The sequence below is a fragment of the Chaetodon trifascialis genome, chromosome 13 (assembly GCF_039877785.1).
Source record: "Chaetodon trifascialis isolate fChaTrf1 chromosome 13, fChaTrf1.hap1, whole genome shotgun sequence".
Taxonomy (NCBI): domain Eukaryota; kingdom Metazoa; phylum Chordata; class Actinopteri; order Chaetodontiformes; family Chaetodontidae; genus Chaetodon; species Chaetodon trifascialis.
The window spans coordinates 26,649,883-26,677,002 of record NC_092068.1 but is presented as its reverse complement, the minus strand read 5'-3'; the positions used below and the strand labels follow the sequence as shown (position 1 = coordinate 26,677,002).

Here is a 27,120-nt window from a genome sequence, read left to right as displayed (position 1 = left end):
TGAAGCCGCTCCTTCATGGCAGCTGTTTTGGAGAGTTTGGATTCAGAGCAGTAACAATGGATTCAATGAAGACAGAAAAAAACAAAACCGGCCCACAGAGTTCATAGAAACTCTCTAATGTCCATCCATGAGCTCAGCATGCTCCCAAACTATCTTTGCTAACACATCGCTAAATACCAGGCGTCTGGTGGAGCGTTCACACCTCTGCTGAGGAGAAGGACCACAGAGGGAGGACACTGGAAACGAGCTGTGGTCGCTTCTTAAATCCAGCTTTCATTCAGACCTTCATATCTGTCTCTGGACCGACAGTCAGAGCTGGTTAGTGGAAAACATGTGACAGGCTTCTGACATGGCACGAGCAAAACATCCTGACATTTCAGTTTCAATACTACCAGCAGTTAGGAATCAGGAGCTGCCAGTCACTCAGAGAGGAACCTTCTCTACATTTCAGACATTTCTCTGTTACTCGCTGTGACCACATCGAGATGACGCACATTTGCTGATGGACGGTAATTGGCTTTGATTGAAAGCTGTGACCTTTAGGCTGAGGGAGGGTCCTTAATGACCAGGGCGCTCTGCCACAACACAATGAGGTTAAAAGAGAAAAGATTTTCCAGTGGAAGTCTAATGAAATGTTCAAAAGACATCGTGGTTCAGGAGCATCAGGGCTCTTCAGGATAATGTAAAGCATTTCAAGAGAGCTCGCAGGGTTACAGGGTTCGCTTTATACTCATGATCAAGAAACGATGCGTTCGAGGCCACTCAAGTGTCGAGACGGATGACGTGTACCTGAAGTAGTTCAGAGCGCAGATAGGAAAATTACTGCCTGGCAGCTGAGAACAAAAGCCAGAGTTATTAAAGTTCCACTGTGCGGGAATGGAAAAGAAACGTTAACGATGGAAAAACAGGACCAAATGTGACTGTTATTATAATGTCAAAGATTTTAGCATGTCTTTAAAGAGCATTTGCATTACCGTGATGGACGAGTATAAATCCTGGTTTCTGTCTGTGACATTCATCTGGAAGACTTTAAAAAGGAAAACAAAAGAGCGTTTAGTGAAACGGCAACAGCTTGATGAAGTTCTGTGTCTCAGCCATGAAGAACAAAGAAAACACGCTGCTTATCAAACCCATATGCGCGTCTCTGACAAGCTTTACTAAATATGGACAATAAATCATCCAAAGCGCAGTTCACACACTGTTTCACAGCAGAGGAGGGCGGCAGGACTCAGGTAGACGAGGCACGAAGAGGAAAGACGAGTGAGAGAAGAGGGCAGGTGAGGTTTACAGCCTGGTGTTTGTGATTCTCTGGCAGTGCAGCAGCAGGTCACAGAGCAGCGCTGCACCACGCTGAATATTTCATTCTTCTATAAAACCCGGACAAGGACGAGGCCTTAAACAACAGCCGCCTCACACAGCGCCCACCCTGAATCAGGAGTTTAGAGCGACCATAAAAACAACCACAGAAGCCTGATACCTTTGGTCTAATGGAGCTCTTTGTCCTTTTCAAGAAGCTGAATTTACTTTTAACTCAGTGATTCTTGTCTTAAAGGACATCAGCTGCTCAGTCTGCATGACAGACACGTTCTTAAAAATCAAACTTTAATGCAGTTAATCAATATATTTGTTAAGAGAGAGTGAAAATGCAAATGCATGTTGAGGGAACTGCAGAAATGTCTTCAACTGTACTAAAAACAGAGGATTAAAGGAAAAGGCTGCATATATATGTTTATATTAAAAGTCCCATCAGAAGGCCAAATGCATGAAATGATCTGAGTCTAAGCCGGACACGTCTGCTTCTGTGCCACAGAGCTCCACTGTTGTTAAAAACACATCAATGAGCCACACCTTCATCACCGTGAACACACACACACACGCGCACGCACGCACGCACGCACGCACGCACGCACACCGTCCTGCTGCCACAAACCCTCACTACACCAAGCGTGGATTAATGCACTGCTGAAAATAGTCCCTAACTAATGCACCATTTCCCCCCGTTTGAGTCACCGAATGCCAAAAATAGTGTCCGGCAGCTTTTGGAGGAAAGAAAACAAAAAGAAAGAAAAGCAAAGAGTGGAGGACAGAAAGGGAAAGAAAGGAAGGTGGGCGGCTCTTCAGAAGTGAAGTGAAGCTTAAGGGAGGATGAAAGAGGCTTATTAAACGAGCAGTTTGGGATCCAGAGCAGAGACTTGGAGAGAGAGCAGCGTCCTCTCAAGAGGTCCCCGTGACTTTAAAAGCTTTAGAGTCGCTTCCAGCCGGCTGCCACGAAGGAGCATTCAGGACTAAGCCTATTTCAGCACAAGGAGATTTATTGTGATAAATGTGATGTCAGGAATTGGTTAGGGCCCTCTTTGGAGCGAAATATGATCTAAAAACACTTCTATGGGATATTTTAATCACTGAACATGCTGCAGTCACATTGTATTTCCAAACATTATCCAAAAATGAGCTCTCTGTCGCCCCAGAGGAGGCTCGACATCAGGTTTGGGCACTGATACTGATGAGGAATCAGCTCTGAGCATCTCAGCAGGGTGGATGCTAACTGGAAGCTAACCGATAAAAAAAGCCTGAACCTTCCTGATTCTGACGTTTTACATCACAACTGTGCAGCCAATACATTTCTCATTAATCAGGAGTGCCTGAAGAGGGAGCTGCATCCACTCTGCACTCGTTTAACGAACACTAAGACAAAGGAGGGCGCTAACCGTTCAGCTCATGCCAGAGAAAAGGTTCAAATCTGCAGACTCTCTGTTGTAGCAGCAGTTTCCTCTGACATTGATCCAAAATCAAATGATAAACTGATCTGATCCCCTTTGGCTTCTGCTGACAGTTAGCACACAGCAGAGTTAACCCTGCTGGCTGGACGTTTCTGACCGAGACGCAGCTCAGGTGTTACATTCTTATTGCACCTGTGACGCTGAAGCAAAGAGCCTGAAGAAAGATGAGCTGCGTGCTACAGCTGTCGATCAGCCAAAACCAGGCAGAAGGTCCGATTTCAGCCACTTTCCACGTTGTGGTGATTCACGTTTCACTTTGATTGAACCTTCTGTGCAGGCAAAAACTGCAACTCACATGATCACACTGAGCGGATCAACTGACGGGAGGAAGCCTGGAACAGCTGGTTCTGTCCAGAGGCGACGAAATCTACTCAAATAACACAGCTGTGTCCTCCAGGAGACAAAGACAGCTCTACTTTGAGCAATTCGACCGTGGACAGAAAGAAAGAAAACATCTATTCTATTGTAAAATGAGTCAGGGTGACCACCGCCTTCATCCACCCAGTGTCTGTCCAGCCAAACACCGTCTGTATGAACATGGAGCAGGCCTTTTACTTCCTGAACTTCAAGCTCGTCATGGAGCATCTCAAAAAACACTCCTGACCGAAGCAAAGCCAAAGCTAGTCAAACAGCGAGCACGCTGTCCTCAACTGTCCTCTGGTGAAGCACAGCTGTGTCCTGAGGCCGATTCTTCACATTCATGTGTGTGCTAAATCCAACATGAGGAGCGACGGAGAGGAAGGATAAGCAGACTGGCAGGAGGCTAAGAGGGGGGCGAGGCTGAGCTATTTGCTCTCCTGGGGGGCGACACTACAGTCCTGGACGCAGAGCTCCAACAAAAAGGGGACGGACACTTAAGCGGCTTACAACAGCCTAATGGGGACAAGATAAGGGCCACACAGGGCTGGACAGCCTCAGCACTTAAACACACTGACTCATCGAGACACACACACACGCACACACAGACACACACACACACACACACACACACACACACACACACACACACACACACACACACACACACACACACACACACACACACACACACACACACACACACACACACAGAGCAGCCCTGCTGCTGTGTGTGTGTGTGTGTGTGTGTGTGTGTGTGTCATTTGTTTCAGCAGTCTGAGGGTGTTTAGCTGTACACATGAATCAGAGTACAGGCGGTAAATGTGAGAACTACACACCGTGTTAAACTCTGCTCTGCAGCTCAAACACTGAGGAGCACTAACGCTCGCTCTGCCTCCACAGTCAAGAGCAGCAAAAGATGCAAATTAGCAGTCAATTAGTGGAGTTCTCCACATTTAGAGAGGAGGCTAATTAAAGCTAAATCAACACAATCAAAGAGTCAGTCAGACAATGAGAAAACAAGGAGAAGTGAAGTGGAGGCCTCAGCAGAGCCTCACACTGAAAGTCACGTGTTTTATACGATTATAAGTTGTCAATTAAAACAGAAAGCACAGCGAAGCAGCAGGGGAACATCTGGTGAGCAAACTGCTTTCAGAGTGTGGAGCTCGGCTTTGGACTCCACTCCAGCAGTCCTGACCTGCCGCCTTCACGCTCTGAGCTGCCACTCTGTGAAACAGCTGTTCCTGCTCACGCTCTCACACTTAGCCTGCAAACACACAGCCTGCAAACACACAGCCTGCAAACACACAGCCTGCAAACACACAGCGTGCAAACACACAGCCTGCAAACACACAGCGTGCAAACACACAGCCTGCAAACACACAGCGTGCAAACACACAGCCTGCAAACACACAGCGTGCTCGGCCTTCAGCCAGGAGTCCTTCCACAGGCCGTCCACCGCTTCCACCACAAAATACATCCAGTACGTTAGTCTGAAAGATCCCACAGTGAGCGCCTGGAGGACGGGATGGTACTCTACATTTGTACTAATACTGCAATACTGCATCGCATGGAAGGAAAATAAAGAAAGAGACTCGTGACTCTGTTTCTGTTTCATGTGAATGAAACAAGATGAAAACAAAGAACATGCAAACAGAAAAAAGTCCTACTTTAACTAATGAGCCCATTATTTCAGACTCTCAGCACATGTGAGCACACACATTGTTCCTCACGCACACACACACATACACACCTGCTGTAACCTGACGGTGCTTACCGCCGCCCCCGGGGGGAAATTGCTCGTTCATAATCAAAACGCCAAACAAATGGCCCTTGACTTGGCACGGCATTTTGGAGTGACTCAAGCAAAACAAACAGTGCAGTGACAGAGAGACATTTGGGGGGGGGGGGGGCACGGTGCAGCGCGGTGGCTTAGGGATGCACAAGTGATCACACACAAACAGCCTGTGCAGTCTCCAGCACAATAATGGATTATTGCCTTGCTGCGAAAAGACACAGAGCGAGCAGGAGCTCAGACGCTGCTGCAGCTGCTTCCCCGACACCAGCCTGAACATCAGAGCTGGGCGTCGCTTCGTCGCTCAGCCCGACGTCTTCCTGTTAGCTGCTTTCTGTCGACGAGGAGTGAGGAGTTGTTATTTCTCCCAAACTCATCAGCAGCGAACACAAATCCTTCCTGCTGATCCTTTTTGTCCACACCTCAGCCGCGGTGATGACTGTTAGGAGCACCTCAGAAATATCTAACAGGTTTTTATCTGTCAACGTACAAGAAAATGTGCCCATGTGCCATTTTTCTGTCGTTGCCATTTTAAAGACGATGTGTGACTGATTTCTTGTTTGATGTCCTCGTTCTTTATTAGCTAAATCCAGACTCCAGTTTCAGTGTCCAGTGCACGACGACGATGATGATGATGATGAGCTGGAATCAACAGCTGTGGTGTTTTTAAACCCCCCCAGCAGAAAGTTAGCTGACGGTTAGCTCCAGGCGGGGGGGTGGTAGATTTAGCAGTTAGCCCACCTGACCTGAAGCAGGAGAGGGACACAGGAGATCTTCAGGGCATCAAGGCCGGAAGTTCAAAAGATGAGCTTAGTTTCATTTGAATGGAGTAATCCGTATCTAAATGGGCATGAGGTTTTCAGAAGGGCGTCGAGGCCAGACAGAGGGGCTGCCGGTAGAACTGGATCACACAATATGAGCCAAACACACTGTTTAAATCCCAGTCTAAGCACTGGGCAGACTGCACAGGTGACACCAAACATCTGAACAGCTGTTTTTTCCTGTTCACTGTCCAAAAAGTCACATTTGACAGATGAATCAGTGTTGATCGGTGTCTTAAAGGAACTCTCTGTGATACGCTGATTAAAGCCGACAGAAAACATGTGAGGGTCTTTCAGGGAGGGGTTCAGGGCAGGTCGCCGGCCCTCTGCTGGGTCATGTTAATGTCAGGGAGGAGCTGAAGGTTACAGGCACTCAAAGGTCACGTTGAGGTCGTCTGAGGTAATAAGTGCTTACAGTCAGAGTTTAAGTGAAGGGCGAGAACATTTACATAAGTGGTAGCAGATATGAGTCGGGATGTTTGTGTGTGTGTGTGTGTGTGTGTGTGTGTGTGTGTGTGTGTGTGTGTGTGTGCACGCGTGCGTGTGTGCACATACGCCTGTGCAGCGCTCGAACGGCTAAAACATTTTACATGTAAATTTCAGGAAACACATCAGGTTCATTGCTTTAAAGTATGCGACTCGTACGCTTGTGAGCGACTGAGCCTTTCCAGGACGCCTCTTTCATACCCAGTCATGATCCTCTCACCTGTAACCAGTCAGCCTGTTTACCTGTGGAATGATCCAACAGGTGTTTTTGGAGCGTTCATCTTTCAGTCTGTGAAACGTGCTGCTGCATCAGATTCACAATAATGAAATGATGAAAACATGAAATATAAGTAACCAAACACAGTGACAGAGACGCTCTCTGCTGTCTGCACCGAGGAGACGATCTGACTCCAAACCACACTGTAACGACTGTACGATCACAATGTTTGTGAGTACACAAACACCACCACACACACACAATCTGCATCACTGTCCCTGTGGGGACACTGCACTGACATAACTGACCTACTGACCCACAGCCGGACCCTAAAACCAAGTTCTAACATCCAAAAGTAGCCTGGACCATGGAGCCTCTATTTAGTCCCCAGGGTGACAGGAGGTCCCCGTGGGTTGGTGTGTAGGCAATTTAAAATCCCCAGCAGGATGTAAAACACATGCACGCACGCACGCGCACGCACGCACGCACGCACGCACGCACACGCACACACACACACGCACGCACGCACGCACACGCACACGCACACGCACACACACAGTATGTACTCTGTGTTTCTTGCCTCTCCAGCTAGATTTATTGATGCAGCAATTTTCAGTCTGTCTCCATGCTGTGTTTGTCCGCCAAGCCATTTAGGATATTGTAGTGCTGCAGTGGTTAAGTCTGGCACAGTAGGGGGGGGAAACACACATGCACGCACGCACGCACACATGCACACATGCACGCACACACACACATAGTACCCACACAAACATTTATTCATCACGGTTGTTTCATCTTGCTAACAACAGAAAAATGATTTTAGAATCAAACCTCTAATTCCAAAAAACCTACTCTTGAGCCTGTCGATATGTTTTTTTTATCATATATGATGATGATGATGACGATGATGATGATGACATTCAGTGAAGCATTCTAGGTGAGTTTCCACATCTGGACATGACTGAGCTTCATGTACTGAATGCTGCTTGTTGTCTAAACGTTTTTCTGAGTCATCAGTGGATCTCTGGGGGGGATATGATACTCACAGCTGACACTGGTCTCCCTTGATGCCCTTCGTGGTACAGAAGCACTTCCCGCTGTTGACGTGGCACACGCTGGCGTGGCTGTTACACCTGCAGGCTGTAAAGAAGAGACAAAGGTTGAAGAGTCATGATGGGAAGAGAGACTCAGAGTGGAACCTCCTGGTGGAGTCATGATGGAGGTTTTCAGACCCATCAGCTTCTGAAAGACTACCGGCGCAGCGACTGCATCTCAGCATCCAGCGCTGAGGCCTGCACACTGCGTACAGACCGTCAGTCAGCATCGTCACATGGTCACATGCACTGTGGTGGATTTTCTTTCTGAGCTCTGAAGAGGCGCTACTTCCCACCATATTCAAGTTCCCATTAAAGCCCATCTTAAGGGTGAATTTTCCCAAGTTTGTCCCAAAACAACGCTGACATGTTGAATGTAAGTCCAACATTGGCTCCCTCTCAGGTCTGTTTCAGTCTCCAGCAGCTCTGGAGGGAAATATCTGGCTCTTTAGCAGCTAAATGCTCCTGTTTTCACTCAGTCTGTCTGCTGTCTGCTGCTCAGCAGGTAGTCTACACTGGATCTTCACAGCTTTTTCAACAACCGCCCGCTGCTGCTGGAAACGATGCAGTTAGAGCGGTGTGAGTGAAACGAAACAGGAAAACTGAAGCCGGACGTCGGCTGAACAGCGAGCGACCCCTTCACTGTCAGGCGCTCCATGCACCGTTATCATAAAAAACATCAATTACAGCTGCTTTCAGGGCCGTCTGATGATATCTGTCACCATGTAAAATAACTGCCAGCGCAGTCTGAGACATGTAGCTTTATCAAGATGACACACAATCAAACATGCATAAGACGCAGCAGTCACGGTATGACAGGGAAACTCGCACGTCTCGGTATGGGAGCTGCCACATGTCCAATTATTATATGGTTCGTGCACCAGGGAAAACAAGCTAATATGCAAATAAGCTGTTTATTATCATCAAATGTTCCTGCAGTCAGAAAAACATCTGGAACACTTGGAGCTGCAAAAGGTAACACAGGTGACTTTGGCTGTTGGACGCTTTTCATTGCAGGTCGTTTGCTTGTGATGAGTGAAACAGAGCTGCTTTTTGGTGAGTCTCATCTTTTTAATTGTTTTGTTATGTAAAAGCATTATGTAGCCCGATGATTCACACAGAGCCGAGCCTGTAATTTAGACACTAAATCACTTCTGCATGGAGTGACTAATGGCAGAGACAAACAGAGCGTCCGCTGTGCCTCCTGTTACGGTGTGCACGTCCACACAAGGCCGCTCTGTCCTACGTCCCTCTCCAGCTGAATTGACTTTGTGCTTTGTTCTTATTCTTTCCAATTGGCTCAGAAACAGGCCCTGTAATAAAAGAGTGGTGCGCTCAGGTCAAGGTAAAGCCGACGCACCGGCAGGTAATAAGAGAAAACAACCTCTTCCATCCCTTCTGCTGCTCTGCCGGGAACACGGCCTGATTCGATGGCGTACAGAGAACGAAAAGCATTAGACACACACGCTGCTTTAAATATTTAGATTTCTGAATGCACACACACACACACACACACACACACACCCACACACACCCACACACACACACACACACACACACACACACACACCCACACACCCACCCACACACACACACACACACACACACACACACACACACACACACACACACACACACACACACACACACACACACACACACACACACACACACACACACACACACACACACACACACACACACACACACACACTCTGAGCAGCGGGAAAACAAGGTTGCACAGCGGGGCATTTAAATGTCAGCAGGCTCAAAGTCGAATTGACGTTCTTCAACTTGAAAAACAGAGACGCCACAGCAGAGACGGCAACAATAACAAAATACAATTTCAATCTATTACTTGAAATTACATTGACCCGTCACAAAGAAGGCAAACCTTTTCAGAGATGCACGCTGAACTGTAAGGGCCTGGAGATAACAGAGCCTTAACAAAAAGTGGCTTTTAGACTTGAGATAATAGACAAATCACAGGTGTGTTAGCGCAGGCTCGGGTCACCCTGCTGTTCACACAATATCGATTTAGCAGGCAGCCAACAAAGGCACACAAAGGACACGGCGAGGAGAAGTGCGCGTTGTGCAGCCGATACAGCCAACGACACGGAGCCTCCAGCAGCGCGGCCTGAGTGCACACAGCTCCCCGCTCTGCACACTGAGACGAGACAAAAACTTACTCCAGCACCTCACATCCGCTGCAGTTCAATACCTGCTAAAGCTAACACTGGGACTGCTAAACAAAGACACACTTGTTTCAATAACACGGCTCTCCCGTCAGCATTTCTGAAAAACTGAAATATGACACCGAAGTCTTTCAGTATTTACTGAGCTTTCACCTTGAATGTGAGTCAGAGGTTTGTGCTGCTGACTGTTTAGCCTGTTTGTGTGTTTACAGGCCGCAATTCAGGTTACATCAAAACCCGAGGGTGGCCCGGCTGCATCAAAAGAAACGGCCTGGCATGAAGGTTGAGACCAGCAGTTTCAACGTAAAGACAACAATCATGCTGTATTAAAAAACTATAAGATGCTACGAGCCGGCACAGAGGCTCATCTGTGCGTCGCTGCTGCAAACATTGATGCTGACCAAAATGTCAACTGCAGCTGGCGGTGACAGAGGTAAACGGTGAACTGACTGCATTTATATGGAGCTTTTCTGGTCTTACGGACCACTCAGCCAGCCCTCACCCATCGCCACCACCTGCTCATCAGAGGCAGTAACTCATGGACACGCTCAGCAGCATCAGCAGCAATTTGGGGTTCAGTATCTCGCCCAGTGATGCTTCATGAAGGCCAGACGTCAGCTCTGCTAAGCCACAGTTGCCCCACACACAGCTGGCCGGGCTAACTTTATCTCCACAGCCACAACTGGACATTTAAGAACGTCAATATTAGCTTAATCTTTGTGTGTCCAGTCCACCGATACTGTAGGTCACAGACAGCTAGCTTAGCACAAAGACTGGAAGCAGGTAGCTGTCGCCTCACAGCAGTCCAATGAGAGCAGTCCTCACATTTCCTGTTTTTAACGCTTCACTACAAGATTTCATCAAACAGGACACGTCATGAAAACTGAGGGAAACCACCTCTGTGCTTAATATGAGCATATCTTTCTTTAGCATCAAACGTACTGGCTTCCACCTCAAAGTCCATCCATCCATCCATCCATCCATCCATCCATCCATCCAGTCGGGCTTTCACACTAAGCAGGGATTCTTATTGTGAAATCAAACCAGTCTGCAGACATAATATTAAATATTATATTGCCCAGAGGAAGTGAGCTCGGTTATGTGTGTGTGTGTGTGTGGGTGTGTGTGTGTGTGTGTGTGTGTGTGTGCGCGCGTATGTGTATGTGAGAGAGCAACTGGGGGTGAAGGGTGTAAGAAGCGGAGGAATCATAAAGAAGAGAGTGAATGCATGAATGAAAGCACATCACACCACACTTGCTGACGACACAGAAACACGATGCAATAAAAAGAAACCTGATCTCAGAGCGAAAAAGGCTGATTTGATATAAATCACACTCCCATGACTCGAGCGAGGCCCCTGAAGAGAGTATAATTTCTCACCCCACTGCTTCTGCATGCATACACATTATACAAAAGATGCTTGTTGTCAGAGTGCGTGTCAATGTGTGTGTGCAGAGTCAGGCAGAGACAGGTAGAGACGAGGAGGAGACAACCATCCTCACTGAACCTCTTCTCTGTTTCTACAGTCGGCTCGGTCTAATTCCCGACGGGCGTGCAGTTATAAAACTCAAGATTACTTAACAGAGGGGAAATCAGGGCCTGGTGCTGCTGAGCATTACTCCAAAGGCTGTTTTGTGCAGTTGGACTTCAGAACCCGTGAACCCAGAACCACCCCCGCAATAAGTGAATCATTCCCGCCGCTAAATATCCCCCAGTGCATGTTTTAATACATTCTAATTTAAGTACAAATAAAAGTGGGACAGCTGAAGCCTTTCAGCTTCTCAACACTCTCCGTGAGCTTTCTTAAATTCTTTTTGAAATGAAGCACTTGATCTCTCTGTGCATAAACCTCCGCACACACAAATAATAGATGAAAATGTGTGTTGAGGGAACTTTTACCAGCCTCGCTGCCCTCCTCTCCACCTCCTGCACTGACAGAGAGTGACAAGTTCACACCACGAAGAAAATTAATGAATCACAACCAGCTGCTTTTTCTCCTTAACTACACGAATTACAAGGAAAATGTCTGCTTTCAGCAGCTTCTCTTCTCTGCTCTTTAAGAATCTCTCCATCGAAACCACTGGAAGATGTTAACTGGAAAACAAGCAGATGTCATGTGTTCAGCATGAAATACACAGAATGTGACGACGCTGCAACACGCATTAACATGCAGGTTTATGGAAAGACGCGAAGACGAGACGAACACAAGCAGCTGGCGAATATCCCATCAATATCCCATCATCTCTATGTATCACATCTGCAGTGTAAAAGTGGCCAACATGACAGAGGACGGTTCTGAAGAGCGAGTCATGTCGAAACAAAGCACACCTGTCAGGCCTCTGCAGGGAGAACGGTCTTGAAAATTTAATCAGAGGTCACAGACCTGCATGAGGAACAACCCCGACATCAGCAGCTTGGCGACTCCTCGTAGGTTTCCTGAACAAGTGGCGTGTGCACTGTGTTCACACCTACCTGAAGTGTTGATTGGGTCTAAATGGAAATCTCCACAGCAGAACAGTACAAAGCTGGGAAATGTGTGTGTGTGTGTGTGTGTGTGTGTGTAGCCATGTATAATGCAGACCGTGTCATGTATGTGCACATCTGCATTATAATCCCACTGTGCTGTATCACAGGAGAGTGACTCTCACTGCAGCAGCGAGCTGCTAATTAACTGATTCGACATGATTCGACACGATGGAGGACATATTCATCAACTTTCCATCCACATGAAACAGTCTATACTCTGATATTAGCACACCGGAATTTCAACCTACTCACCAAACAGTGTTGATAATTATCCCAAACCCTGCAGTCGATTACGTGGAACGATGTTTTTGAATGTTTGCTGAAACATTTTTATTAAAGTGCCTTTTATTGAAGCTCGTTAATTACAGCACGAATCAGCTCTGAAATGGAAAATCTGGTGCTGCAGAATCGGCAAATGGAAACAGAATCATTGGGAACAAAGGCCTTCAAAGTGCACGTTTTTCTCACAAATGTTAGAGAGAAATAAAATAACAGTCAAATCAACACAGCGAGGATGTTGAACGACAGTAAACTGGTGTTTTCTGCTGCCTCTCAGCTCTGCATCAACACTTTTTCCCATAATGCTTTGAAGATGTCACTTTCCAAACCCCCTCGTCCTCACTGCGCCTCTCAGCCCTGCTGATTAATCACACGCTCATCTCCATGAATATTTCTCATCACCTTCATCATCATCAATGTCACCCTCCACCTAGAGCTGACTCCTGCCTTTCCTTTGTCCGTCCCCACAGACGATAAGAGAGGACAGCGCTTCTGACTGTGTTTAATGATGGGACGTCGCTGCGAGGGGTCGAGGGCAAAGGGGCAATCATGAATGAAGAGCAAGTAAAGAAGTCTGTAGAGTATACAGAAACACACACATCACACGTGTGAGCATACAAAGACGTCTTCTGGCTTCAAAGAGGTCTGAACATGGTTTCCTTCCCTCAGCAGAACTTTAAATATGAATATTTAACAGCTTCAGTCATCGTGTCAGTCTTTTAAGGCCGATGCCTTTCAGAGAATTAATCCAGTCCTTCATCACCACATGAAAATAAAACACTGATTTAAGGCAGATTTCCACTGGATTTTCAATTCTTAGAGACTTCTGTTGGAGAAATCCATTAAAAAACAGAAATATATTTTTAAACTGAAGACCATGTGAGGACAGATTTGCTAAACGCAGCCTCACACCAGTTCAGTCAGTCAATGAAGGCAAAGAAGGTTCCTGCAGGAGAACGTGGAACAGCAGCAGGTCCAGCTGACGACACAGAAACACGATGCAATAAACGATGCGTCCAGCTGAGCGTCCAGCTGAGCGTCCAGGTGAACGGGCAGCGTCACCTGGCCAGGCCAAAAACACGAGCTCATCACTTAGAGCTTAAAACGCGGCTCTGCTGGATGTCTGCATTACTGGAACAAGCAGAGCGTGTCATCTGTGAATCAATGCCCTCTCTGTCGTCCTGGACTCAGCCTTTGTTTACTATGGCACAAATTTGGTGTGAGATTTTCCAGATGTGATTTGTTCTGTCATCCACAGGACGATCAATGCTTCAGAGGCTGAGAGGCGACGCTCCTCTGCACGGCATCACCTCATTAAATGTTAAAGCCTCGAACGCAGCGTCTCTCCACCTCGGCTGACCTGAGACCTGGTCAGATTCGCCTTCAGCTCCACGCCGTGCGAGGCGGTGCGGTTGCTTCTGCATTGCTCAACACTGCTGCTCGTCCTACATAGCACAGGAGCTGCTGATGCCCATTGTGTGCTGGTTAATGTCAGCCTGAGCGGCGAGCCATAAATGAAGACGCACAATCTCAAAGCAGCTTATTGGAGACAAGACGTGAGTCACCGCTGCAGCTGACTGGAGATCAAAAGGGATTCACAAGCCGTTTAAAATCATATTTACAGAGCCGTTTGTATGTGTGTGGCAGTGTGTAGGTGCGAGTGTGTCTTTCTGTTTGTCTGTGCGTTCATATGTTGACCAGTCAGACTCCAGGAATAGAGCTGCCAGAGGGAAGATGACTGGATGCCGCTAAGAATGTTGGGTAGTTTGCAATTCTGCCACAAGGCTCCACAGGTACATGAACACACAAGCGTGTTTAAAAGCACAAATATGCACATACACACACGCACACGCACGCACACTCTTAAGACGGCAGGTGAGGGTGGATTTGGCAGCGTCTCCGCAGAAAAGACTGAACGGAGCAACACTGCAGGCAGCGTCCCATTCTGCTGCTAAAGCTCAACAACAGCTGGCTGTGTGTGATCCATCGCGCGCGCGCACACACACACACACACACACACACACACACACACACACACACACACACACACACACACACACACACACACACACACACACACACACACACACACACACACACACACACACACACACACACACACACACACACACACACACACACACACAGCCTCTGCTTCTTGCAGAGTACATCTCTAAATGTACAAAGATCTCCTGCTGCTGCTCCCCGCTCACAGGCAGTTCATCAAAACCTTGAAATTAGAGCTGCACGGCAGAGACAGGGAGAGGACGGAGGGAGGGGGTGGACAAAGCATGAGCTGCCGGGACCACCCCTCAACGGCGCTGGTCATTTGTTCAAATGCTAAAAACATCTATTTTTTCCGTTTGGCTGACACGTGAACTCCCGTCATCTGACACAAAGTGCCTGTGCTGTTCAGGTATGAACACACTGTAACGTTGGTCATACCTGAGCAGAACAGGTGATCTGTCACTCACAAAACGAGCCCCGACAAAGATTTCAGCCATCTGAAGTGAGAGCTGAAGGTTGAAACTGCTCCTCCTGCAGTGCGTGTTTTGTTGTTGTCACACAAAGGCTGATTCTGTGAATGAACGGTGAAAAGTGACAGTGAAAATGCCAGTGAGTGTTTGCAGGAGCGCGACCACAAAAACATCCAGCAACTGGTCTGGATTCGACTGGAAAACACAGGCTGTACTGGGAAGAAGATGTCTGTCTGCAGAGAAACAAAGCACACACCGAGCGCTCCTCTCTCTGCTCGAACAATCAATAACGCCTGCACTCATGCATTCTTTATTCTTTTAAGATTTTCATCTTGTTCTAATCGATCTATTGATCTTATTCTCTGCTTTTCCCGTTGGACAAACCAGGGACTGAACACCTGAAGTCCAGAGCAGGCCTGACCTGGACCGAAGTGCTCGGCTCACTGAGGACGTCCTCGAGACCCGACAACAACGTTTGACTCGATTCGTGTTTCTATGCATCACACGACGGCATGACTGAGAGTCTTCAGAGATGGCCGGCGAGCGAGAGGGAGGGACTGCAGAGAGAGAGCGGGTGGGGGGGTGGGGGGGTGCCTGATGTGAATCATGCAAAATTTATGGAAGCAATAAAAGTGTTCAGCGTGAGGTGCCGATGGCAGAGGAGCATTACAAGGACTGTAGCAAAAGATAACAAGCACAAGAAGAAGTAATACAAGCTGAAGTCTGCCTGGAAGACAATTCAGAGGAGGCACAGGGGCTCGGTGGTCCGCCCGCTGCTGCTGAGCCCCCCCCACACCTGAGCTCTGCTGGAAGAGGCCTCCACTTACAGAACCAGATCATCCGTACTCAAGAATCCAGATGACAAGCAGTCAGGAAACCCGTGTGTGAACTACGACCTTTCGATTATTCCAAACCCTTTCTAACATTCAAGTTCTAAGTAATCAGATTACTCACCAGCATCCCTGCCACTCAGAGCGAAAAAGGAAATCAGCGTTCTCATTTCCACAATACTCTATAAAAGCGGCTGCGACCAACAGATTTATGAATTTGGTAGTTTGGATTTCTTTGTGTCCGGCTGCCATAAGAGAGGACTCGTCTTCACCAGCTTCAGCTCAGCTCTGCTTCTGGAGGAGGAATTGATTTTTCGTTTAGTGCAGTTTAACCCATCGATTGTCAGATAACCACCTCAACACCTGATGAACCGTCACAGCGTTCCCGGTTAAGCCGCATCATTCAGTGATTGTGTACTTTTCATCCTTTCATTCACCTCCTGAGCTCAGCAGTGATGATCGGCAGGTTTGTGGAGGAAATCAGAAACTGTTTCTATGTTGATTAATCTTCTGACATCTTTGCATTGTTTGTCAAGTATTTAACTTCGTACAAAACCGAAAAGCTGCTCCTGAATGTTTCATGTTTTTGACTGATATCAATCAATCATCAGAATGAACTTAGTGTTGTTGGAGCACTTCTTCAGGTGTGATGTGTACGTTGCCCTGTGTGCAGGAGCTCCAGAGCCTCAGCCCATATCCTCTGTAAGACCCTGACAAAGACGCATAAATCCACCTTAACTCCCCCTCATCTTCAAGCACCACTCTTAACGTGCCATTAAGCAAACCACAAACCACACGACCACACAACAAGCGAAGCTGTGCTGCTTCCAGCTGCGGATGTTTCTATCTGTAAAGCAAGCTAGTAGACTCCAGCACAGCCTTCCATCATAAATATGATTAAAAAATGTTTGGAGAACATCCGTCTGTCTCTCCGCTGTAATAAAAACTAGAGGAGGAACCAGCAGAACAAAGACTCCCAGGATGTTCATAAAAGCATGCAGCGTTCCCGTCAAATGAATGTCCTCCTCTGAGCTCGGAGTCTAAACAGACATCCAGCACGTCGTCGGCTGCGGCGCTGAAGGCTGCAGTGGGTGCGTTTGATTTCGTGTGTGTGCGGGACAAGGTGAGCGGTACACTCGCAGAAAAGGGACATTAATGCCCTGCACACACACACACAGACGCACACTTCATCCAGATTTGACAAGGTTAGTTAATCATCTGTCACGGGGACAGGGGAACGGACAGACTCCTCTCTCCTCTGTCTGTCCTCCATGCCTTCCCCTCTATTTATCCCTCCATCTCCTCCTCTATTTCTTCATCGTCTCTCCGTCCAAGGGCGACTGTTCTTTTCCACCGATATTAACCTTGTGTATCACCACATGCTTTTATCTTTTTCCTTCTGTCTGCTTGTCTTTGACTCTCGTCCCTCCTCCCTCACTCCTCTCCTCCTCCCCCCACCGCCTTTCGCACACTCCCATCCTCTTTATAACCCTACGAGCCGAGGCCTTTTCCTCTGCCTGTCTCTCTATCATTCAGCCCTCTAATCGGCCACACATCATTGCCTCCCAGCAGTTTAGTCCAAGGTAAATCTGGTGGTCCTTTAATATACGGAGAGGTGGAGGGAGACGGAGACAGAAAGAAGGATGATGGAGGTGTGGAGGAAGTAAAAGAGGGGAAAATGAGGCAATGGGTGCAGAGTGGATGGATGAGTCCAGTTTAACCAGCACATTACTGGGAAAGGAAATGGACCAAGAGGAGAGGAGGGCAGGAAAAACAAGGGGGAGAAAAGGGAGAGGAAGAGAGGGAAGGTAATGAACGAAGAGGAGGAGGTAACAACAAAAGGATGAGAAGAAAAGAAGGAAATGCAAAGGAGAGTAGAGTAGAAGAGGTAAGGAAAGAGAAGACGAGAGGAGAGCTGATGAGGAGGAAAGAAAGCCAAACAGAGGAGAGGGCAGGGCAAGAAGAGAGGAAGAGGAAAGAAAAAGAGAATGAAGGCTGGAGAGAATGGATGAAAGAGGAAAGCAATAAGAGATAAACTGAACAACTATGGCATGAAAGAGGTACCAAGAAAGGAGCAAGTGGGGAGAGAAGGAGCAGGGAGGACGTGAGCAGAGGGCGATCCAGAGAGGAGAGAGACAAAACCACACAGAGACAGAGAGGACGGAGAGACAAGAAAAATACTGCAAGGAAAGCCAGAGTGCATCGGAGGCCGTCCTGCGTGGAGGAGTGCATCTATCAGCGCCATGCTCGCCGCGAGAAGCCGCCAGGGACGGAGACACCAGTCAACTCAGGAAATAAGAAAATGATTAAGAGCGATTTAATGTCACGCCGCTGCCGCCGCCAAGCCAAAGCGCACATCTGTCACAGCGAGACTGATGTCACTGCACCTCCCTCACTCGCTCACACTCCAGCAGTCACTCATTCATTCATTACGCTCTCCCATTTCTGATGTTTCCTCCCAACGAGGCCCACATCGCTCACCTTCCCAAGCCCCCCCTCTGCCGCGAGCACCCCCCTGCACACACCCGTTTTCCTGTGGCGTCTGCTTTCCATCATCGAACCCACTCACATAATCTGTGGTTAACATTCCAACAATGGGATCTGCTGTGATTATTTCCACATGAAGCCAAACAAAGCACGAGGAAACTGCTGACGGACACATTCCACGCAGACCAATATGGATGCACGTACAGCACGTGTGCCAACGCAGCGTTCGCCTGCATCAGCAACATATTTCTCTGAGTCTAAACATGTCCGCCGCTCGCCAGGAGCCACCAGAGAACAAAGCAGAGACTGAGCTGAGCCTCAGCTGCTGCTCCCAGTGTCTGCACACCACAGCCCAGTCCAAACCACTCCAGTTTCCCCTTTCACTGCGCCAGTGCTCTGAGCACACAGCTTTTAAACAGTGCCCCCTTCAGGCTGCTCATGTCCACTGCAGCGCTGCAGACTGCTGGCATCCGTCATGTTTTTCATGATTGGCTCATGATTTCTATGAAAGCAGTTCAGAGGAGGCAGTGAAGGCGGCACACAGCTTCAAGGGGGATTCTCTATATTTAGTCTTTTCTGTGACTGAGTTCTGTGAAAACTTTGGTTTTTTAAAGCAAATTGGTTTCCCAGAGAAATGTACGGAGGCTCAGAGTAGCCATACTTCAACGATGTGTTTTCTTATTGGTTACCTTGAGTTCATTATTTTCTTATCTCGACATAACGAAGTTATGAAAAGGGGTCAGTTTCTCCTTTCTATGCAACATGACAATGGTTTCCTCCTATGAATACTGGCATTCTGTTTTTATGGGCTGCAGTATTTTTATGGTATTTAGTATTTGTATCATCTGTACATACTGTACATGTACATAGATGGACTTCTCTATCCTCTATACTTTGTAATACTTGCTGGCTGTAGCAACTTAATTTCCCGGGAGTGGGATCAATAAAGTCTTATCTTATCTTATCTTATCTTATCTTATCAAGATAATGAGTTAATTCATCACAAGCGACTTCATGAGATTCATTCGAGTGAATCATGACACACAAACCACAAAAACCTTTCATGAACTTTGCTGTAAGAATGTTTTTGCTAATGATTCGACGTGAGTATTTACATTACGGCTAATTACTGTAGAGGAAAGCTCACAGCGCGTTAATACGGTCTGACGCGTCGATCAATAATCGCCGCTCTTTGATTTGACATTTTCAGCTCTAATTAGCTGCTCCAGTCGTCAGGAAGCAGGCTGGCCCTCCTGATGCCTGAAAAACATGATTATGTTATTAAGTCATGGGAGGGAACGACCTTTTTTTTCTCCTGATAAACTGATTATTTTATTATTTTGAGATGAAAAAAAAAAAAAGCTTTTTCTCAATATAAGGTAAAATTAACTTGTGGTCTTGAGATGGCAGCATTTAAAAAAAAAACAACATCTGTGAGCATGGCCCTTCTCAGCTTCCGTAGAATCAACTTATTTAAGGAAACATTTTAGATAAATTGTGTATCTGCTGTTTCCCTTTAAGAGAACATTAAAACAACACAGAAACACGTCAAACCAGATGATCTGATTGGAAAGAAGTTCAATATTCAGGCAGAAAGAGTAAAACTGGACAATCAGACAGAAACAATGAAGGACGTGAGGAACATGAACCAACCAAACACGAGCACACGTCAAACCTCCGTGAACTCTGCACTCACCGTTGCACTTCCCTCCGTTGATGGGGTCGCCATAGTAACCGGGCATGCAGCTCTGGCAGTGCGTCCCAGCCGTCAGGTTCCCACAGTGCTCACACACACTGCCGTTCACACACCTGCTGTGACCGTTACACTGACACGCTGGAAGCGCGCACACACACACACACAAACAGACACACACACACACACACAAACAGACACACACACACACACACACACACACACACACACACACACACACACACACACACACACACACACACACACACACACACACACACACACACACACACACACACACACACACAGTGTTAGTCGGTAAATGAATCCTTTGACATCGCGGTGTCCATGTTTTGTTGGACAGGTGTGTTTTCGCCGGCGGTGGCTTGTGAGAGGTGTTTCTCATATTTACTGCGGTCATGTTGGTGCTTCTGTCCTCTGTCAGTGACCTGTTGTCACCATGCTGTGCTCACCTGGACACTGGATGAAGGCCCAGTTGTAGCCTCTATCGGACAAACAGAGATTCTGGTCCAGCACCATGTCCCTGTCTCGTAGTCTGTCTCGCTCTCGGGGTCCGGCCCTGGCGCTCGCGGGCTTCAGGGGGCCTCGGTAGGAGCCCTCCATGCAAACGCCCCTGCCGGTGTTACTGGGGTCGCCACACCAACCGCACTCCGCCCGCTCCAAACAGTCTGCACACGTCCTCAGACCTGAGCAGTTCTGGGCTGGAGACCAGATTAGAGACCAGTGAGCAAAAGTTAGTCCATTGTACCATTTTAAGACTTTTTCCGTCTGTCTCACAGCAGAAACTCTTCACATGTCCCCAAAAACATAAAAAAACCCTTAACATAACCAATAAAGCATCACAGGTAAATATAAAGCAAGAAAATACCAGTTAAGGACAGGAGGGACACCTGTGATGCTCGATTAGCTTATATGTCCACAGTATCACGGGACGCCTTTTAAACCAGCTGTGATGAACTGAACTGAATGATGAATAATGACCTTTAACACAGTCAAACAATATTTCCTCACATGCCTTTAAACTGCAGCCACGTCTGTGTCTGCAGTGTCCTATCAAAGACGTCCTACAGTCACATTAGAGTGAAAGTAAAGTGTCTTTCAGGCATATTCTGTCCTTCACACTGAAGCATAGTTAATCCAAAGAGCCTCAAACAAAGCACAAACACAATAAAAGCCTTTAGTGATATAATCTTCCTCCTCTAATACACTCGCCGTCATTTGTTTCCACCTTTTCTCTGACCCTCAGCGTTTCTAACCAAATTGACTTTTGCTTCCCGCTCCGCTCCGCGTGTCAACAGACGCATTTGTATTCAGAAAGTGGACGTGACATTCAAAAACACTTTACTGGCGTAAATTAAAAACGCCACATTTTGTTTTTATGTTATGGAAAACAAAAACCTGGAGCGAAGGCCTCTTTCTGTTGACAGGCGACACCAGCGACAAACTTTCCAGAAGCTCTCAGCCTTGTTTTGCTCTTCTTCTCCTCGTCAGCTGTCGTGAGAAGTTCTAGTCTACAAAGCGAAGGCGGGAAAACGCGCTCAGATGGGGAGAAACCTAAGACTCGGTGGGTATCTTGGCGCGTACGACCAAAAGGTTGAGAGGAGCTGTGCGAGGTGTTGTTTCTTAAAGCCCGGCGAGATGATTCAAACGCAGCGTCGAGTGAAATTAGCATTTCTCCAGAAGCTCTTTCTCTTTTGAACACAAGCCTTTTCCATAAGCCACAGATGTTCGAGCTGAACCTGAATCTCTTCCTGTCTCTGTGCTCCTGCTAGCTAGCTCTGCTTGAACCCCCCCCATATGTGTTTGTAAGCCCTTCGCTGCATTATTCAGCTGTGCTGACGCTGATTCATTTGTTCTCTCTCCCTTTTTATAATTACAAACTTCTGCTCTCACACTCACTCTTTTATCTCCTCTCTGCCATGTTTTCATCCACCTCTTTTGCATCTTTTCTATTCTCTGAGCCGTCTTCCCCTCTCGCGGCCCTTCGGCGCTGCTTTCTTCGCCGCTGTACCCCCTCTCTCATTTCCTGTCATTTTGATTTGATTTTTTATGGATTATATTAAAACACTTTAGGCTCGATGAAATCACTAAGGATGGTACGCTCCCTCTTGTTTTCATCTTCCTCCTCTCGTCCTCTCTCCCCCACTGTGTTCTCCCCTCCCGTTTTTCTTTCGCCTCCCCTTATTTCTTCTCTCCTTTTACTCCTCAGACAACTCGCTGGATCTCCACTATAGTCAACAGTTCAAAGAGAGGCAGTTCAACAGAATATCCCTAATCCAGCACACAGTAGGGTTTCCTCTGCTGGAAAAGCACATATTTACATACCCAAGAGCAGACTTTAATATCCAATAAATATACCAGGCCTGTTTATCGCTTCAAAATGGGACTCAAATTGCAGAAACTGGCAGCTGCTCTTTGTGAAGCCACACTTTTTAAGCACCAAACATTCACATTTTAACGTCAGTAAATTCTTCGCTTCGCTTTGATTTAATAGATCCAGTTTTCAGTTTCATGGCAGCCGGTTTGTGTCGCTCCGGGTCAGGTCACATGACACAGCGCCAGCCGGTTTCTGCTTCATTGACACCGACCCTGTCCTCGCCTGACTGGACACTTCACTGTGACTGCGCTCGTCTGTCATCGGTCAGTTTATTTTCAAACTGTGGAAAATAGCAGCTTTTGTGCAAACAGGTGTATTTCTCAAACTTTTCCTAAAATCAGTCAGTATTTTAGGGGACAAACATACAGAATACATGAAAATACATATGAGAGGGTCATCTGACATCCTAGCTTTAAAGGTTTCACTTTCACTTCACTGGATCCCTCGCTGTTAGTCGAGCCCTTTCCCGCCTCGCTTGCTGTTCTGCTATTTTGAATTTTTGGCAAAACTGTTTTTACCTCTTCTAAAAATTTCATCCAATCTTCACCAATTTGCAGAAATGAGCCAGAAAAAAAACATGCTGCTGATGCAAGCGACCTCGGGCTGCAAACACAATTAAGTGCTGTGTTCTGTCTCGTTTCTATCTTTAGCGACCTGCTTAAGCAGTCACAACATCACATCCACACACTGAGGCTCGATCCGTGAATTTAAATCTCATGAGATGATGAGACTTCATATCAACCGGGAGCCTTTTTATGGAAAGTCTGTCACTGGCAAACTGCTAACGAACACCTGGTGAAAGACGCCAACACGAGGCCAGAGAGCACCGCGAGACTCATCTCATACCTTAAAGTTAATGGTGCGTGGACGGCGATGACACAGCACGTTTCAAGGACACCTCCACATGTGGCCTGCAGGGGCCGGATCGAACCACTGGCCAACTGCTCCACCACCCGACCCGCAGCGCCGCCTTGTTCCGATGCAGTTAATCTCTCTATGTAAAGCGCCTCATAAACACACTGTAGGGTGCATTTACAGCTCTTGACTGTGATTCATTTATGAAACCTTAAAATCAGTGACTGCATGATGAAACGGGCCCGAGGACACTAAACAACGAGTGAAGCAGCTCACAGATCTGAAGGGCTGTGGGCAAGAACTAATTCCTGTGCAGACCGGAAACGTTGAGTCCTCAGATGTTCGCTTACCTAACGGCTTTGTGCAGATAACATAATTTACCTGCTGTGTTTTCTTTTTTCTTTTCTTTTCGCCTTCTGAGCCTTCTCCACTTTTTAATAGCATTTCTGACACTCCGGCTTCATCCGTGCTCCACAGGAGAAGGAAAACGAGACGTTATTGTCTCACGTCGTCTCGTGGACTCACAGTAGATGAGGATTTGAGAGGAAAGTGTGACATTCAAGCGAGCGCCTGCAGCGTGAACACGGCTTTAGTTTTAGTTAACAGCACCAAAGATTTAGCTGCACCTTGTGCTATTACATGACATTTGCTCCAGGCTATTTGCAGAGTCGGCGTCCCTTTGGACGGTGCCTGGTTTCTCATGAGGGTGAGGAACATATTTCATGAATAAAAAGCAAACGTGATCTCACCACGGTCCAAAGATGGAGCTGCTGACAGACTGTTGACTGCTGGGACGCTGATTAATGCACTTCAATGGCTTACATGTTAATGCTCCTCTAATTTCTTGTAATAAGGGTGATTATTCAGTTTTCACTGCATGTTTGCATCCACAGCTCAGCAGCAAACAAGGGGTGAGCCAAGAGGCACCGCTGTAATTCAATTTCCATTTATTGCACTTTACTGCAATTAAATTACGACTTAGTGCTGGTAGATTTAACAGGAGGAAAACACAGACGAACAGACCAACTGTGAAGGGTCAACAGACAGATCTGAAACAAGAGTCTGCGGTCAAGTAGAGCTTAAAGGAGGTTTTTCATACTGACAACAAATCCTGAAAACAAACAACAGCGATGAACTGATCCCACGAACAGTGACTGTCTGTGAATCCAGGGCCTGACATGTGTCATTACTCAGTGCTACAGAGCTCAACTGTTGGAACTAATGAGGGCTGGACACCAACTCGGACGCTGACACTTTGGGTCTCTTCCAGTGATCTGTTGACAACTAAATGTAAACAACGTTGTGAGAATCCAAAAAGTCAAACAAGGGGAGTCATTAGGTCAGAATGATTCATCCCTCTGGGAGAAGATTTCAGGGCAATCTGTCCAACAGCTCCCCAAACATTTCACTCCGGACCAAAGCGTGGATTGACCAGCTGACCGACCAGCTGACATACGTAAACTCAACTTTCAGAGTGTTTTCGCTCAACATCAGGGAACACCGCGTCTGAAGAGTTTCTATCAACTTCATGGAAATGGGAATGAACATAAAACAAGTAACTGGGTCAAATCCGAGAGGACGTGAGTTTGCATCTCCGCCGGTTTCAGCTGCTGTCGTCACTTGGAGACCGAGAGCCTTAATGCCTTTAAAGTTCTGTCAACAACAAACATTAAGCACAACATTCGCTGGCTGCTATAGAGCAGAACGTCCACCATGTGATTCGCGTGATATTGACTCTACTCTGTGCTGCTTTCCAAAACCTTCCCGAAATACACAGCTCCACTGAAATCAGGATATTAGTCGTCTTCATTGACAGAAACAAGCTCCAGGATGCTGAAACACACCACATGACGGATGATCTGAGGAACCTCGGCTATCTTGTTGCAGCAAAGAAAAGGACTGTTTGTTCCTGCTGGGGGAATTTTCATGTTATCAAATATTCTCTCAGCACAAACGTCTCAGTGCCACGTTCTGTTCATCACTGCGGGTTTGACGTTTGCTGTCCCTGGACAGCACATATCGCCTGGCTTCATCTTACGCAATCCATTTGCTCCTACAGTATTTGACAGTTAGCACTGTTGAAGCCGGTAGCAGCAGATCTGTGAGCCCCTATACATAAAACATCAAGTGTAGGAGCCATAAGCTGCCTTCTGCTTCGCTCTGCTCGTAGCATGTGAAGCTACAGGACAGCAGACAGACATCGTGTGGAACAGAAAACACAGTCAGACCGTTTCTCTGTGCAGCTCAACCAATGCAAGAGCGGCTACGACCACAGAACCATCGGCAGCTGTGGCAGAGCAGAGGGGTGTTGGTTCATCTCTGTGCTGGTTCTGGTGTTTCTGGACTGAAAGGTGTTCCTAATGTTTGTGCTCCTCCATATGCTCGAAGACAGCCGCATGTTTCCATTGTCTTGTTTAAGAGTACGGTTACAGTGCTGACCTTCAGCTTTGTGTTGTTAAGACTCGAGGAAGCGCAGGAGTCCTTCTCACATACAGACCACAGTTTTAGGACACTGCACCTCAATACAAAAACTCCCACCTGCACACTGTATACAGTATTATATGTGCCATACACTCAGTGCTTTTACACTTTTTACAGTGTGTGAAAAAGGCTGCTAATCTGTTTGCACCGTCAAATCAAAGGTTACATACAGTCATTTAACCTCAGCCAGTGTTTCATTATGAGATGAACAACACAACAGAGCTGCGTCACAGAGGACGCTGACGTTTCTGTACCACACAGCTGCAGTTCGGGTGGTTTCAGACAGACCTTTTGTGTGTGTGAGGCCGCGCTTCCTGTCTGAGCGGCGGCGTGGCCACTCGTTACTGCTTCAATTCCTATTACTTGCATTACATGTATGGGGTGAAACGTTAGGCAATGTGAGTCCATGTTTCAGCTGGTAATTGTGTCCTCTGTGAGTTCAGTGACGTTAAGCCTTGAGGCTGAAGGGGAGTCCTTGTTAATGATGGCATGACATTTGCTGAACGCTTGTTTCTCTTCTTTGGCTGCTGGTGTCCACTTTGTAATCACTGACTCACATTGTGACACTTTCATGCTGATGAGCAGCGTTATGAGCTGCCAGCTCGCAGGGTTACCACTGCAGTTCTTCTCCAGCTCGGTCTTTCTGAGGCTTTCTATCTGCTGAACAACAATGACAAAAACAACTGCCGGCAGCACCAACAGGATAGATCAGCAGGAGCGTGGGCGTCCGCGGTGGCTGAGAAACACCAGAAGCCAACACTGACCTCACATGTTACGCAGAGAGCAGCGCTGTCAAGCCGACAACTTCTACAGTGAAAACTTTCATTTATAGAATAATTTACAGTTGCTGTATTCACTGCCATATCACTGCAGGTGCAGGACCTTTAGGGAGCAGATGCTGGAGGCAGAGAGGTGAGAGGCTGAAAAAACATGAATAAATGCAGAGTGAAGCTCAAAATTCATGTAAGCTGATGATGTCCAGTTTCTAAGCGCAAAAATAGCACTGCACAATTAGGCTTTCATTGGAAAAGCTCTCAAAACTTCCAAATCTGACTGCTGGGGCAACACTTGAGCTAATTATTTCAAGAGGTTGTGTTGAGGAGTGTGTAGTTAGCCTCCAGCCAACATGAAAAATGGGAGCGATACACAAAGCCTTGGGCTAAATTTATCTGATAAAGAAATGACCCAGTTGAAATTGGATCCTCAGACAAGCATTCATTTTTGTGAAAGCAGCTCCCAGAGCCGAGGTCATGAATCCTTCAGCTGTACCCTGCAGGTCTGGATCCAAAACAAGACATGATTAATCCATAAACAAGAGAAGTGAAGCAGAAAGTTAACTATGAAACACT

General features: G+C 47.1%; 1 protein-coding gene across 2 annotated transcripts in view; it reads right to left on the bottom strand.

The window, feature by feature from the left end:
• The window catches only part of atrnl1a (attractin-like 1a), a 206,239-nt gene that overhangs the window by 111,508 nt on the left and 67,611 nt on the right, over positions 1–27,120 (bottom strand). For both annotated transcript variants that reach the window (XM_070977907.1, XM_070977908.1), the window contains 3 exons: positions 20,511–20,759; positions 20,041–20,178; positions 7,503–7,596 (listed from right to left, as the gene is read on the bottom strand). In XM_070977907.1, the coding sequence (XP_070834008.1) occupies positions 7,503–7,596; positions 20,041–20,178; positions 20,511–20,759 (481 nt within the window). The remainder of the gene's footprint in view (positions 1–7,502; positions 7,597–20,040; positions 20,179–20,510; positions 20,760–27,120) is intronic.